General features: G+C 41.5%; 1 protein-coding gene across 1 annotated transcript in view; it reads right to left on the bottom strand.

Moving 5' to 3' along the window:
• The window catches only part of whrna (whirlin a), a 585,387-nt gene that overhangs the window by 221,412 nt on the left and 346,828 nt on the right, over positions 1 to 17,147 (bottom strand). Inside the window, 1 exon segment of the mRNA XM_030149708.1 lies at positions 11,742 to 11,950. Coding sequence (XP_030005568.1) covers positions 11,742 to 11,950 — 209 coding nt within the window.

The raw sequence follows: 17,147 nt of genomic DNA on the forward strand, positions 1-17,147 counted from the left end.
TTAAGGGATGTTCCACCGAGTCCCACACGGTATCCTGAAACCTAAACCTGACCATAAAACCGCTTTGAACCCCAGAATGAACTAAATGTGTTCTATAAACGCCTGAACGGTGTCTTCTAAATGGAGCCCAACCCTATAAAGTGACTGCGTGACCAGATTTATGTTCCCACAGCTTAAGTCAAACTACACAAACACACACTTGAGCGACGTCGGAGCCACCGTTATCATAAATCAGCACTTGTGCCGCTTCAACTTTCTCCAATAATACACAGACGCACATTCTGGAGTGGGAACGGAAAAGCTGATTTGGAATATCTTGACTGACAGCTTTTCATCTTTTTAAATATATTTGTCATATCGCAGGCTGATAAAGACGGCGCACCACACACTTCTAAAGCTGCCTGTACGGTTTTCATGTGACACAAACTGGCTCCGAATCAGCGCTGAAAGGCACTTTTACCGAAAAATGTCAAGTGTGCATGTTTTCTAGTCGGGCTTTTCAACAAAATTTAAGGCAAAGGCATTTTATACATTCATAAAATCGCACTTCTATCCACTCTGGAAACATTAAAAAAAAAAAAAAAAAAAAAAAAAAAAGGCATTTGGAAACGGTGTCACTTTTTCAGAGCAAGATTCTCGCCTGAGTAAAATCGTTTAAGTAGATGTCTTTATATCCTCAAGTGGCCGCATACTAATGGGCTCTAAATCCACGGGTAAACGCCACGACTCAGCGCTGCCTTCAGGGTCCGACACGGTGGAAAATATAGAATTAAACCACAATCTGAGGCGTAATGCAGCCACTACCTGAAGTGGAACATTAAACTGTGCACGGGGAGCCCTTCAGAGACTTCAATTCAATTAGTCTGCTTGACTTTTCAGACCAACTCTGTCTTTTCTTCTCTTGTTTAAATGATTTTTTGTGGATTTCGGGTGCTGCCCGACGACTGGAAGACTTTACAGGTTAGATGTTAAAAGGCTGCAACTGTGCAACTCAGGTTTTCTTACTTTATTACTTTAATCCTTAAACAGCATGAGTCACCATGAACAACCTGAAATTTATAAAGAAAAATATGAACAATTTTAACAATATTATGCCTCAGCTTATCATTTACACATGTGCAGGAACTAAAATAATTCTGAAGCCATTATAATAATGGATTAGATTTATATCGCACTTTTCTATGAACGCATACTCAAAGAGCGCACAGTGGATCCACAACAGCACATGACTGGGACACAGCAGGATTCAAACCATCAACCCTTTGGTTACTAGGCAACCCGCTCTACCATCTGAGCCATGGCCGCCAACCATCTCTAGTTTCACATATAAATATATATATATATATATATATATATATATATATATATATACTATATTGCCAAAAGTATTGTCTCACCCATCCAAATAATATACTCAGACTCAGCTGTTCCAGTCCCTTCCATGTCCACAGGTGTACTAAATCCAGCCCTAGGCATGCAGACTGCTTTTACAAACATTTGGGACAGAATGGGTCGCTCTCAGGAGCTCAGTGAATTCCAGCGTGGAACTGTGATAGGATGCCACCTGTGCAACAAATCCAGTGGTGAAACTTCCTGGCTCCTAAATATTCCACAGTCAGCTGTCAGCTGGATTATAAGAAAGTGGAAGTGTTTGGGAACGACAGCAACTCAGCCACGCAGTGGTAGGCCACGGAAACTGACGGAGCGGGGTCAGCGGATGCTGAGGCGCAGAGTGCGAAGAAGTCACCAACTTTCTGCAGTCAGTCACTACAGACCTCCAAACTTCATGTGGCCTTCAGATCAGCTCCAGAACAGTGCGCACAGAGCTTCATGGAATGGGTTTCCGTGGCCGAGCACCTGCATCCAAGCCATACATCACCAAGTGCAATGCACAGCGGTGGATGCAGTGGTGTAAAGCACGCCGCCACTGGACTGTAGAGCAGTGGAGGAGCCTTCTCTGGACTGACCAATCACACTTCTCCATCTGGTGATCTGATGGACGGGTCTGGGTTTGGCGGTCACCAGGAGAACGATACTTGTGGGAGCGCATTGTGCCAAGTGTAAAGTTTGGTGGAGGGGGGATTATGGTGTGGGGTTGTTTTTCAGGAGCTGGGCTGGGCCCCTTAGTTCCAGTGAAAGGAACTGGGAATGCTTCAGCAGACCAAGACATTTGGGACAATTCCATGCTCCCAACTTTGTGGGAACAGTTTGGAGCCGGCCCCTTCCTCTTCCAACATGACTGTGCACCAGTGCACAAAGCAAGGTCCATTTGGACATGGAGGACAGAGTCTGGTGTGGATGAACTGGACTGGCCTGCACACAGTCCTGACCTCAACCCCATAGAACACCTTTGGATGAATTAGAGCGGAGACTGAGAGCCAGGCCTTCTGTCCAACATCAGTGTGTGACCTCACAAATGCGCTTCTGGAAGAATGGTCCAAATGAACACACTCCTAAACCTTGTGGACAGCCTTCCCAGAAGAGCTGAAGCTGTTAGAGCTGCAAAGGGTGGAGCCACGTCAGACTGAACCCATAGACTAAGAATGGGATGGACCTGAAATTCATATGAGAGTCAAGGCAGGTGAGGGAATACTTTTGGCAATATATATATATATATATATATATATATATATATATATATATATATATACAGTACAGGCCAAAAGTTTGGACACACCTTCTCATTCTTTGCATTTTCTTTATTTTCATGACTATTTTCATTGTAGATTCTCACTGAAGGCATCAAAACTATGAATGAACACATGTGGAATTATGTACTTCACAAAAAAGTGTGAAATAACTGAAAACATCTCTTATATTCTAGTTTCTTCAAAGTATCCACCCTTAGCTCTGATGACTGCCTTGCACACTCTTGGCATTCTCTTGATGAGCTTCCAGAGGTAGTCACCTGAAATGGTTTCCACTTCATAGCTGTGCCTTGTCAGGGTTACTTAGTGGAATTTCTTGCCTTATTGATGGGGTTGGGACCATCAGTTGTGTTGTGCAGAAGTCAGGTTGATGCACAGCTGACAGCCCTATTGGACAACTGTTAGAATGCATATTATGGCGAGAACCAATCAGCTAAGTAAAGACAAACGAGTGGCCATCATTACTTTAAGAAATGAAGGTCAGTCAGTCTAGAAAATTTCAAAAACTTTGAATGTGTCCCCAAGTGCAGTCGCAAAAACCATCAAGCGCTCCAACGAAACTGGCTCACATGAGGACCGCCCCAGGAAAGGAAGACCAAGAGTCACCTCTGATGCTGAAGATAAGTTCATCTGAGTCACCGGCCTCAGAAATCGCAAATTAACAGCAGCTCAGATTAGAGACCAGATGAATACCACACAGAGCTCTAGCAGCAGACACATCTCTACAACAACTGTTAAGAGGAGACTGTGTGAATCAGGCCTTCATGGTCAAACAGCTGCTAGGAAACCACTGCTCAGGAGAATCAACAAACAGAAGAGATTTATTTGGGCCAAGAAACCCAAGGAATGGACCTTAGACCAGTGGAAATCTGTGCTTTGGTCTGATGAGTCCAAATTTGAGATCTTTGGATCCAACCGCCGTGTCTTTGTGCGACGCAGAAAAGGTGAACGGATGGATGCTACATGCCTGGTTCCCACCGTGAAGCATGGAGGGGGAGGTGTGATGGTGTGGGGGTGCTTTGCTGGTGACGCTGTTGGGGATTTATTCAAGATTGAAGGCAACCTGAATCAGCATGGCTACCACAGCATCCTGAAGTGACATGCCATTCCATCCGGTCTGCGTTTAGTTGGACCATCATTTATGTTTCAACAGGACAATGACCCCAAACACACCTCCAGGCTGTGTGAGGGATATTTGACCAAGAAGGAGAGTGATGGAGTGCTGCGCCAGATGACCTGGCCTCCACAGTCACCGGACCTGAACCCAATCGAGATGGTTTGGGGTGAGCTGGACTGCAGAGTGAAGGCAAAAGGGCCAACAAGTGCTAAGCATCTGTGGGAACTTCTTCAAGACTGTTAGGAAACCATTTCAGGTGACTACCTCTGGAAGCTCATCAAGAGAATGCCAAGGGTGTGCAAAGCAGTCATCAGAGCTAAGGGTGGATACTTTGAAGAAACTAGAATATAAGAGATGTTTTCAGTTATTTCACACTTTTTTGTTAAGTACATAATTCCACATGTGTTCATTCATAGTTTTGATGCCTTCAGTGAGAATCTACAATGAAAATAGTCATGAAAATAAAGAAAATGCAAAGAATGAGAAGGTGTGTCCAAACTTTTGTCCTGTATTGTATGTATATATATATATATATATATATATATATATACTATATTGCCAAAAGTATTGTCTCACCCATCCAAATAATATAATCAGACTCAGCTGTTCCAGTCCCTTCCATGTCCACAGGTGTATTAAATCCAGCCCTAGGCATGCAGACTGCTTTTACAAACATTTGGGACAGAATGGGTCTCTCTCAGGAGCTCAGTGAATTCCAGCGTGGAACTGTGATAGGATGCCACCTGTGCAACAAATCCAGTGGTGAAACTTCCTGGCTCCTAAATATTCCACAGTCAGCTGTCAGCTGGATTATAAGAAAGTGGAAGTGTTTGGGAACGACAGCAACTCAGCCACGCAGTGGTAGGCCACGGAAACTGACGGAGCGGGGTCAGCGGATGCTGAGGCGCAGAGTGCGAAGAAGTCACCAACTTTCTGCAGTCAGTCGCTACAGACCTCCAAACTTCATGTGGCCTTCAGATCAGCTCCAGAACAGTGCGCACAGAGCTTCATGGAATGGGTTTCCGTGGCCGAGCACCTGCATCCAAGCCATACATCACCAAGTGCAATGCAAAGCGGTGGATGCAGTGGTGTAAAGCACGCCGCCACTGGAATGTAGAGCAGTGGAGGAGCCTTCTCTGGACTGACCAATCGCACTCCTCCATCTGGTGATCTGATGGACGGGTCTGGGTTTGGCAGTTGCCAGGAGAGCAATACTTGTCGGACCACATTGTGCCAAGTGTAAAGTTTGGTGGAGGGGGGATTATGGTGTGGGGTTGTTTTTCAGGAGCTGGGCTGGGCCCCTTAGTTCCAGTGAAAGGAACTGGGAATGCTTCAGCAGACCAAGACATTTTGGACAATTCCATGCTCCCAACTTTGTGGAACAGTTTGGAGCCGGCCCCTTCCTCTTCCAACATGACTGTGCACCAGTGCACAAAGCAAGGTCCATTTGGACATGGAGGACAGAGTCTGGTGTGGATGAACTGGACTGGCCTGCACACAGTCCTGACCTCAACCCCATAGAACACCTTTGGATGAATTAGAGCGCAGACTGAGAGCCAGGCCTTCTGTCCAACATCAGTGTGGGACCTCACAAATGCGCTTCTGGAAGAATGGTCCAAAATTCCCATGAACACACTCCTAAACCTTGTGGACAGCCTTCCCAGAAGAGTTGAAGCTGTTAGAGCTGCAAAGGGTGGAGCCACGTCAGACTGAACCCATAGACTAAGAATGGGATGGACCTGAAATTCATATGAGAGTCAAGGCAGGGGAGGGAATACTTTTGGCAATACATATATTTATAACTACTGCCCCCCCACAAAAAACGAAAACAAATATCACCCCCCCTCTGTTTTTTGACAAATTGCAGCCTGATTGTATCATATCGTAAACCTTCAATCCTTAAGACCATTAAATGCATCAGAAATATTCGTTCATCCTTTCATATTTGTGTCCATTTACTGTGAATGTCAAACAAAACTCCGGTGAAGTCTTGATGTTGTTGCAGTGGGTGAAAACGCACAAATGCACCCAGACAACCACCATCTGTTTCCGTAAGTATTTAGCTTTGTTGTTTCGGTGGGAAACACTGTAATCAGTGTGACAGCGTCTGCATGGGGATTCAACCTGCTGATAGAGACATTAAACACCTTTACTGCCCGTTTACTTCGGAGAATCAGCGCTGAATTATGAGTCGGGAGCTGACGGCTTGTGCGTGATTGAGCTGATGAGAGAATTAGTCTGGCATTTACATCCGACTTTAATTTGGTGGAGATCACATTTATTCCAGGTCAGGGTTTATATGAGTTACTCAGGTGTGGCATTTTTCCAACTGAGCTCAATACTGGTTTTATTTTCTGCAAAAAAAAAACAAACAAAAAAAGCGTCCTGGCATCTGAGGGACGGGCGTCTGATCTCATTAGACGTTAAAACACTGTGATGTCTGCTTTAGTATTCCAAAGGGAGGACGTTTTCCTGCTCATATCTCTAAGTCTTCTCCGCTCTAGTTGAAAGTCTAAAGCTTCTTTTGTTTGCCAGTTTTCATTTGTGGCAGAAACAGTTCAGAGATGTTCTCGTTAAACTGATTAAAGAGAAAACAATGTGCAGTGGAGTAAAGGATTCCAGTCTACAGGGGTTCTCTCAAACTGCTCAGTGGAAAAAAAAAAGATAATTAAACGTGACTGTTGATCATCCTGTGCTTGTAGTTACTGCTTGGGGATGTAAGTATCTGTGTTACCTGCCACAAGCCAGGCTCAATAAGCACATACATGGACAAAAGTATGTGGACACGTTGAATTCAGGTGTTCCTTCTCTAACAGGGGTCTGGGATACAAAACAAAACTGACTAACGTCTGTGGGCAAAGTCAAGGGAAGGTTAAACTCTGGTCAAAAAAAAAATTAATTACAATTGCAATTGTCACAATTTGACATCCCTGATGTAGTCTTTTCATGTAGTTTTTTTTTGCGTTGAGTGCAGAATCCACATCACCCCCAGTGGAATTTATCATCCCTGTCCTTTATTGTGCAACACTGACAGAAAAGGACCCATTTGGATCATGAACCGTCCATATTAAATCAAGTGTTACATTAGTCAACTTGGAGACGCGCTATTCACCTTTCAAGCACTTTTATCTGGAATAATCCTCTATCAAATCAAGGTTCTAATAGTTTTGGATTTTTCATTATAGTTTAGTTTTATTTAGTTTTAACTTTTTTTGTCTAATTCAGTTCATTTTAATTAGTTTTTAGAGCAGGTTTGATAGTTTTTATTAGTTTTTGTTATTTTCTAAATGCTTAGTTTTAGTTTTTTTTATATCTTTTCTCTTCTTCTCTGTCGTCGTATTCAAATAATCCCAGACAGGACTCTGCTGCTTTCTCCCAACTTTAGTCTCCATGTTTCCAGGTAGAGTGGGGACCAGAAGACGACTGGAAACCACAAGTGAACACAAGTGACGGACCGTTAAATATCATATGGTGCCACCAGCAAAAATTGCTTAAGGGAAATAAATTGATTTCATATCAATCCAACATTGACAAAGACGAAAACAAGGGAATTTTATCCAGAATTTTTATCCGTTTTAGTTAGTTTTGTAAACACACAATACAGTTTCAGTTAGTTATCTTTTTTTTCCTTTTAATTATAGTTTTTATTTATTTCAGCTGACGAAAATGGTTTTTTCAATTCTAGTTTTCATTATTTTGTTAGTTTTCGTTAACGATAATAACCTTGTATCAAATTCGATGGTATTATGGGGGGGGGGGGGGGCATGTGAGCTGACTTCTTTATGGTATCGTTGATTCCAAGCCTAAAACCTGACTTCATTCGTATAGTTTTTCTCAAATATGTGAAATACGGCTCTGTAATTTGGACTAAACATTACATCTCTAGTGTTTTCAGTGTTTTGAATAATTCACAAAACAACAGATTTTGTATTATTAACATAAAGTCAAAGTAAAACATGAAGTGTTTTCTACAGGGTTCCTACATGTTTGAAAATGTCAAAATTCCAAACTTTTTCCAGATATTTTCTGGTATTTTCCAGTCTATCCATTCTGAGTTCTGCCAACCATCACACAAGGCATGTCCAACAGCTCGCTCACCAACAGTGTGTGGACGTCACCTGTCCAAGCAGTGGTGAAACTTTACGACACCTGGGCGGGGCTTAAAATGGGTTGGAGGTGGGTAAGAGCAGAAGGCGGGGCATTCAACTTGTCAATCCGCCCAAATGTTTTCTGGGACGCGTAGTCGACTGTATGTGCTCTCACAGCACCTTAAAAAAAACAGATTGATCCATTCCTTTTTTTAGATATTCATAATTTTAGGTTTTAGAAAATGGAAAAGTGGGAACAGTCTTGGAAACATGATTATTTTTCCATACATTTGTTTCCATTTTCCAAACTCTTCCAGAGGTGGAAATTTATAAAATCAAATTCCATACTTTTCCATCCTTTCATTTATTTGTTTATTTCAAGCTTTTACACCAGTGGTTTCCAACCTTTTTTGGCTTGTGACCCCATTTTAACATCACAAATTTCTGGCGACCCCAGAACGGAGACAATTTTTTTTGCTAAAATTAATTTGTTTTTGATCATGTAATAGTTTGTTATACTATGTTGCAAATAAGAATTAATTTTAGAGGACATTTAGTCTATATAATGTATATTATTGTGGACAGAGGCAGTAAATCCAGGTGTAGATTACTGCACGAAGGCTCAGGATCTGTCCAGTCAGTCCAGCTGTGATTTACAAGGAGGACAATTAATACTGAACAAACAAGAACTGAAACTATGAATTATGAAAGAGCTGCAGCATCTGAAACTGACCACAGTGAACATGTGACAGATAAACAGAACCACAGTGCTGCAGTTTCACAACCACAGTTTGTCATGTCTGTTATGGATTGGGATTGTCTCTGTCAACTCACCATATATTTTTATTAGTAAGTTTTTTATTTTTATTTTTATCTTTATCAACTGCTAGAAATTTCAGGCGACCCCATTTGAATTCCAGGTGACCCCACCTGGGATCCCAACCCCAAGGTTGAAAAACACTGATTTACAGAATACGTGCAAGTTAAAAAAAAAAATCCAAAATCATTCATTTTACACTCGAAAAGGAGTGGGAAGAAGAAAAACTTCTTTAATCCCACCCCAATTCTCATCATTAACATATTAACGTACTTGCGTAGGAACCCTGTTTCTATATGAACTCTGCAGTGTCTAGACTGTTTGGGTGGATGTACCGGAGGTGTTCTTTTCTGTATTCTTTCATGCTTTTATGCTACAGTCTGTTTCTTTCATGTGTTTGTTTCTTTTGTGTTATGAAGCACAATGCACCGTCTGGCTCGAGAAGCTCCACACAAACGCAGACATTTTTACATATTATTATATTGTGAGGTGCAATATCAACAACAACAACATGTCTCTTGGTCTTTCATCTGTTAAACCTCAGCTGATCTGGACCTCTAACTCTTCTGTAGGCAGGGATGGGAAACGAGAACCGTTTTTTTTTGAGAACCGGATCCCAGCAGTTCAATTCCTTGGAATCGCTTGCCTGCTAGCGTAACGATTCTGCTTATTGATTCTGCCTTTGTTGCGCGATGATGTCACATGTACGCTGCACTGTTTTGGTCAGAACGTAGACAACATGGAGTTGAGGCAGAAACGGTCTAAAAAGACCACACCAGGTCCAAACAGACCACACCAGGTCTAAACAGACCACACCAGGTCTAAACAGACCACACCAGGTCTAAACAGACCACACCAGGTCCAAACAGACACCAGGTCTAAACAGACCACACCAGGTCCAAACAGACCACACCAGGTCTAAACAGACCACACCAGGTCTAAACAGACCACACCAGGTCCAAACAGACACCAGGTCTAAACAGACCACACCAGGTCCAAACAGACCACACCAGGTCTAAACAGACACCAGGTCTAAACAGACCACACCAGGTCTAAACAGACACCAGGTCTAAACAGACCACACCAGGTCCAAACAGACCACACCAGGTCTAAACAGACACCAGGTCCAAACAGACCACACCAGGTCCAAACAGACCACACCAGGTCTGAACAGACCACACCAGGTCCGAACAGACCACACCAGGTCCGAACAGACCACACCAGGTCCAAACAGACCACACCAGGTCCAAACAGACCACACCAGGTCCAAACAGACCGCACCAGGTCCAAACAGACCACACCAGGTCCAAACAGACCACACCAGGTCCAAACAGACCACACCAGGTCTAAACAGACCACACCAGGTCCAAACAGATCACACCAGGTCCAAACAGACCACACCAGGTCTAAACAGACCACACCAGGTCTAAACAGACCACACCAGGTCCAAACAGACCACACCAGGTCCAAACAGACCACACCAGGTCTAAACAGACCACACCAGGTCCAAACAGACCACACCAGGTCCAAACAGACCACACCAGGTCTAAACAGACCACACCAGGTCCAAACAGATCACACCAGGTCCAAACAGACCACACCAGGTCTAAACAGACACCAGGTCTAAACAGACCACACCAGGTCTAAACAGACACCAGGTCCAAACAGACCACACCAGGTCCAAACAGACCACACCAGGTCTAAACAGACCACACCAGGTCCAAACAGATCACACCAGGTCCAAACAGACCACACCAGGTCTAAACAGACCACACCAGGTCCAAACAGACCACACCAGGTCCAAACAGACCACACCAGGTCTAAACAGACCACACCAGGTCCAAACAGACCACACCAGGTCCAAACAGACCACACCAGGTCTAAACAGACCACACCAGGTCCAAACAGACCGCACCAGGTCCAAACAGACCGCACCAGGTCCAAACAGACACCAGGTCCAAACAGACCACACCAGGTCTAAACAGACCACACCAGGTCCAAACAGACCACACCAGGTCTAAACAGACCACACCAGGTCCAAACAGACCACACCAGGTCCAAACAGACCACACCAGGTCTAAACAGACCACACCAGGTCCAAACAGACCACACCAGGTCCAAACAGACCACACCAGGTCTAAACAGACCACACCAGGTCCAAACAGACCACACCAGGTCTAAACAGACCACACCAGGTCCAAACAGACCACACCAGGTCTAAACAGACCACACCAGGTCCAAACAGACCACACCAGGTCCAAACAGACCACACCAGGTCTAAACAGACCACACCAGGTCCAAACAGACCACACCAGGTCTAAACAGACCACACCAGGTCCAAACAGACCACACCAGGTCCAAACAGACCACACCAGGTCTAAACAGACCACACCAGGTCCAAACAGACCACACCAGGTCCAAACAGACCACACCAGGTCTAAACAGACCACACCAGGTCCAGTTGAACTCTGTCAAAGCTTCCATTTCTTCTAAAGGTGGAATCCCTCCAGTCTACTCGAACATTCGTCCACATGTGATTCATTTGATTCACTACTTAGCGGCGCTTGTGAATCTAGCAGCAGAGTGAACACCAGGCCGTCACCTTGGCCCAGTTCTGGTTCCGGTGCGCGCAACAAACATTGTACCTCCTCAAATACAAGTTTTGCGAAGGTAGGGGAAAGGAAATGAGGAGCACAACAACGGGAGACGAGCAGAGTCGAACCGGTTCTACGTAGTAGAAATGCAGCGATAGCGGAATCAGTAAAGCCTCTTCAGTTTCACTTTCACTGTACTACGCCCCCCCCCCCGCCCCCGCCAACCGGGCCCGGCGTCATCTGCTCTTATTATTTGTACATACTGTATATGTTATATTTTCTGTGCAGATGGAAATATAAAAGACAGTTAATTCAAACACACCTGTTTGTACTCTTTTATTCCCTCACCCAACGACAATCGATAAGGAATTGGATCGATAAGTAAAATCACTAATGGAATTGGAATCGTTAAATTCTTATCGATTCCCATCCCTATCTGCAGGTGTCTGTGTTGACTCTGTTGGGTCTCATTATCACCTGGCCATGCTGCTGTTGGCAGAGCTCTCTCCGATCTGCGAGCTGGCGATCCACTTGGTCTCCCCCACCACCGTCCTGGCGTGCGGCAGCCGGCCCACGTCCTTCACCGTCATCATCAGGTGCCGCGACGACTTGAGGACTCGGACGGCCTCGTCGTGGGGGACGCTCAGGAAGCTGCGGCCGTTCACCTCCAGGATCTGGTCGCCGACCTGCATGGAGGGGGCGTGACAGAGAGGAACGGAGGAGGGGGCTGAGCAAGGCGGCAAGGGCGGACCGGGCAGACACTGTCACATGCACGGGTTCAAAGGTCAAAGGTCACAGAGGTAACGTAACAGATGGAGGCAGTGGAGGTGATAGAAAAATGACTGTGTGACCCAGCAGTGTTCAGACACTATATGGACAAAAGTATGTGGACATGTTGAATTCAGCTGTTTGATTTTCTAACAGGGGTCTGGGACACAAAACAATAATGATAACCAGAAATCTGCACAAATACTAAACACATTTGGATTTGATCCCAACAGGATCTAATGTTATTTCACAAAATGTTCCTGTGTTCAAACTGAAATTCTGTTTTACAGACATTGCAGTTTCAGATCCTGTTCAAATGTTCAGATTCTATTAGTTCAGAACTAACATCAGAACAGTATTTGAATTCAATCCCAACAAAGGAATTAAAATTATTTAATAATAATAATAAATAAAATATAAACAAAAAAGAAAAACAAAAAAACAAAAATGAACCTCTGCAAAATCTGCATTTCAATAAATACCTAAAAATATTGATACAGTACTTTTTAATATCAATACAGTATTGTGAAATGAAATATTGCAATATATTGCAGAACTGATATTTTCTTACACCCCTACTTGTAATGTGTGCAGAAATGACCAAAAATAGTCACCTGCCTGATAAAGGGTTAAGAGGCTTCAACCCTACATCGAGCTGTGTGGAATGTTTCATGGATTAGAGTTAATTAGTGCAGGTGCGGTTCTGGATAAAAGTTCAGGCCCTCTCAGGTAAAGTTCTAATAGTTTTGGATTTTTCATTCTAGTTTCGTTTTATTTAATTTTGACTTTTTTTTCTTTAGTTCAGTTAGTTTGAATTCATTTTTGGAGCAGGTTTACTGCTTAGTTTTAGTTTAGTTTTGTCGTATATTTTATCTGCTTCGCTGTCGTATTCAAATAAATCCCAGACAGGACTCTGCTGCTTTCTCCCAACTTTAGTCTCCATGTTTCCAGGTAGAGTGGGGACCAGAAGACGACTGGAAACCACAAGTGAACACAAGTGACGGACTGTTAAATATCAAATGGTGCCAGCAGCTCAAATTGCTTGAGGGAAATAAATTGATTTCATATCAATCCGACATTGGCAAAGACGAAAACAAAGGGAATTTTATCCAGAATTTTTATACATTTTAGTTCGTTTTGTAAACACACAATACAGTTTCAGTTAGTTATCGCTTTTTTCTTTTAATTCTAGTTTTTAATTAATTTCAGTTGACGAAAATGTTTTTTCAATTCTAGTTTTCATCATGTCGGTAGTTTTCGTTAATGATAATAACCTTGCAGGTCGGTCAATTGAAAATCCGTTCTCATTCACAATGATGACCTGGCTGTTATTTCCAAGTTCAGATGAGTCAAGTCAACTTTATATATAAAGCACTTTAAAAACAACCACAAGTGAACACAAGTGACGAACCATTAAATATCATATGGTGCCAGCAGCTCAAATTGCTTGAGGGAAATAAATCGTTTTTTTTCTTTTATAGTTTATATTTATTTCAGTTAACGGAGATGTCTTTGCATATCTAGTTTTTGTTAATGATAATAACCTTGCTCTCAGGTTGTGGAGACCAGACCAGGACTGTTTAATATGTAATTGAACAGACTTTCATGTGTAATTTCTCCTTCTATTAAAGGGCTGAGCCTGAAGGCAGCGGTGAGAGGAGGAGGAGGAGGACGGCGTCCATACTAAACACCACCTTGGACCATATCTGCCGTCTCTATAATGAGCTCATGTATTGTAGCTTTAACCCCAGGGTCAACGCTCTGAAGTGTATCAGGGACCATCATCTGCGCAGAACAAAGATGGAGCACCAATTCAACCTTAAACACTTTTCCTACACACTATTCCATCCGTCCGTCCGTCCAGGGTTTTCTCTGCTGTTTCAGAGGTTATTCAGACATCCTTCCAGTCTTATCGCACACATTTTTACCAACTCTTTGTCTGGATTAATGGACCTTTTATTGACATTTTGGGCTGCAAAATACATTAAGGCAGCAGTTAATGACTAGGTTCATTATTTATTCATCTTAATTTATTTTGTTAAAAGGTTCATTTTGTGATCATCAGGAACATGGAAGACTCTTTGGGCCTGACTGACTTAGATCAGGGCTCTCAAACTCATTTTCTTTCAGGTTCCACATTCAGCCTGATTTAATCTCTAGTGGGCTGAACCAGTAAAATAACAGAATAACCTACAAATAATGACAACTCCAAATGTTTGTCGTCGTTTTAGTGCAAAAACAACCCCCATTAAATTATGAAAATACTTCCTTTTATAAACTGTCCAAACAAAAAAGATGTGAATAACCTGAAAAAAACTGAAATTTCTTAAGAAAAATCAGTGCAATTTTAACAATATTCTGCCTCAACTCATCATTTCTCCATGTGCATTATGGATCAGATCTACAAAGACACTGTTGTTCGTCCATCAGTCTCAATGATGACCTTGACTTCAGTTTCTGTGGGTCCTGCAGTGGCTTGTCAGCCCTGTTTCTGCACTGAAGTATCTGCCACAAAGACACGTTTCCACGACGTGGACCCAGCTTGACTCGGCTCGGCTCGGCTCGACTCGGTATTCCTGCAGACCGTTTCCATTACAGGACACTACTGACTTTACAGTACCTGGTCGTCATAGCGATGCGGCGTGTTATTTCTGTGTTGTCTGCTTGGACAGTTGCTGAAAACTCGCTCGTTGCGTGTTGTCTCATCTGAATTTTTACATTTGCCACCAAAGACTGAACCTCCTCAACCGACCATGGTGTAGTTTTGGGCTGTTATCATGTGGATTCATGTACCGCTACAGTTACTGTCCACTTCCACATCTGTTTTTTGTAAAAGGGCGGGTCACAGAGAAAACTGTCTGACCAATCAGTGGTCTGCAGTGTGTACACGTCACGGTTTAGTATCACTAGGAACCTCAGAGGAGGTGATACCAAAAAAAAACTAGTACTGGGTACCAGATGCTAGCGCACACTGAAGAAAACCCCCGTAATTTAACAGAATTTTCACTGTTTATTTTACAGATTTTTCCTGTATTTTTAAGATACAGGAAAATATCAATGAAATGACAAAAACAGACTGTGATTTTACATGTCAAATGTAAAATAACATGAAAAAAACTGTAACTGTGAATAACCAAAAAATTTACATTTTTTAAAAGAATTTTTTTTTCTTTTTTCACAGAAAAATACAGTTAAAATACATTTCCAAATGTATAATAATTTCACAAATATTTTTTTCTATTCATGAGATTAAACTGTTAATTTAAAATTTAATACTATAAAAAAAAAAAAAAACATAAAATGAGATAAAATTACTGACAATTAACCATAAAAGAAGTATTTGTTCTGTCAGTTTAACCAGACTTGTTTGTTAATTAACAAATATCTTGTGTAATTACAGGAGGCTTCACAACAAAAATGTTGAATAAATGTATTTTTGTGAATGTATAACATGTATAAGCACTGATAAACTGTCCAAATACAGTTTTTATCAGTGGATTGAACAACGTAGTCCCATTGCAAATCATTTATATATGTGTGTGTGTGTGTGTGTATATATATATATATATATATATATATATATATATATAGGTAATTTGAATGTTTAATACATGTAAATATTCGTTATTAAACATTAAAAAGTAAAAAAAAAAAAATGCAAAATCTCATGTAAAGTTAGGGCAAAAAGCTGTATTTTAATTATGGAAAATTACCATATTTTCATGAGATGGTTATTTTCCACTATTTTACAATATTTTTCGGCACCCCTGCTGCTGGAATATTACTGTTTTGTTTTGTTTTTTACAGGTTTTTGTTTTTTTTACAGTGTAGTAATTTTCCAACGTGCTGATTTTAGTCACAATTTTTAAAATCATGCAAAAATGAACAACTTTTGAATTCTGACCAAAACAAATAGTGAAAAATAATAGGACTTTTTATACCACAAGGTGTGCATAATATGCTGAATACCATAAGGTTAAATCTAGGTGAAGAACGGTGACCTCGGCAAATAGAACTTACACAGACATCTAAGTGGTGACTTTTTGTGTATAATGTTGTATTTAATACAAGGCTGCAACTACTTTCATCACCAATTCACCTTCAAATTACTTTGACAGTTGACAAACCAATCACTTCAATAAAATGCAAAAAATGCAGTGATGTATTCAACACATTATCAAATTTGCGAAGCTGTGACCTGCAAAGTGAAAAGATGTTTCCTTGAAAAACAACTGAAGCACTGAACTGAATTATCATTAGAGTTGTACAGTAATTGATTAGTCAACAAAAGCTTACTGAACTAAGGTGATTTCCTTTTCATGTACAGCAGGGCTGTCAAACTCATTTTAGTTCAGTTCCACATTCAGCTAAATTAGATCTGAGGTGGGCCGAACCAGTCAAATAATGAGAGAATAATATATAAATAATGTCAACTCCAAACTTTTCTTTATGTTTTATTGTGAAAAAAGTGAAATTAAACAATGAAGATGTTTACATCTACAAAAGATCCTTTCAAACAATGTGAATAACATGAACAAATTGGAAAAAATACGTGGAATTTTAACAATATCATGCTTCAGTTTATCATTTCCACATGTACATTATAACTTACAGATCACAGTGGATCTACAAACACACAAAACATTTAATATCAGGCAGAATATTGTTAAAATTGTACTTATTTCTCTTAAAACATTTCAGGTTGTTCATATTTGATCAGGTTATTCACATTTTTTGTGAAATTATACTTACATGAAAATTTGTACATTTACAAAGAGAGAAACTTGGAGTTGTGAGTATTTATAGATTATTATGATGGTATTTTACTGGTTTGACCCACTTGAGATTAATTAGTCTGAATGTGGAACCTGAACTAAAGGGACTGTGAATATTTTAGTGTAATTTTTGCATTTCACAACTTCATCCCCAGGGCCGGACTGGACCCTTTGGTGGGCCGGATTTGGTCCCCGGGCCGCATGTTTGACACCTGTGCTGTACAGTTTACGACATCTACTGAGATGTTATGGGTATAAAAAAATGTTCCGTGACCTTGGCCATCCTCATTCTGTCTCTATTAACTTCATCTGTCGACACAAGTCTGTGGTAAATTCGTTA

This window comes from Sphaeramia orbicularis, chromosome 12, assembly GCF_902148855.1.
Source record: "Sphaeramia orbicularis chromosome 12, fSphaOr1.1, whole genome shotgun sequence".
NCBI classification, from domain to species: Eukaryota; Metazoa; Chordata; class Actinopteri; order Kurtiformes; family Apogonidae; genus Sphaeramia; species Sphaeramia orbicularis.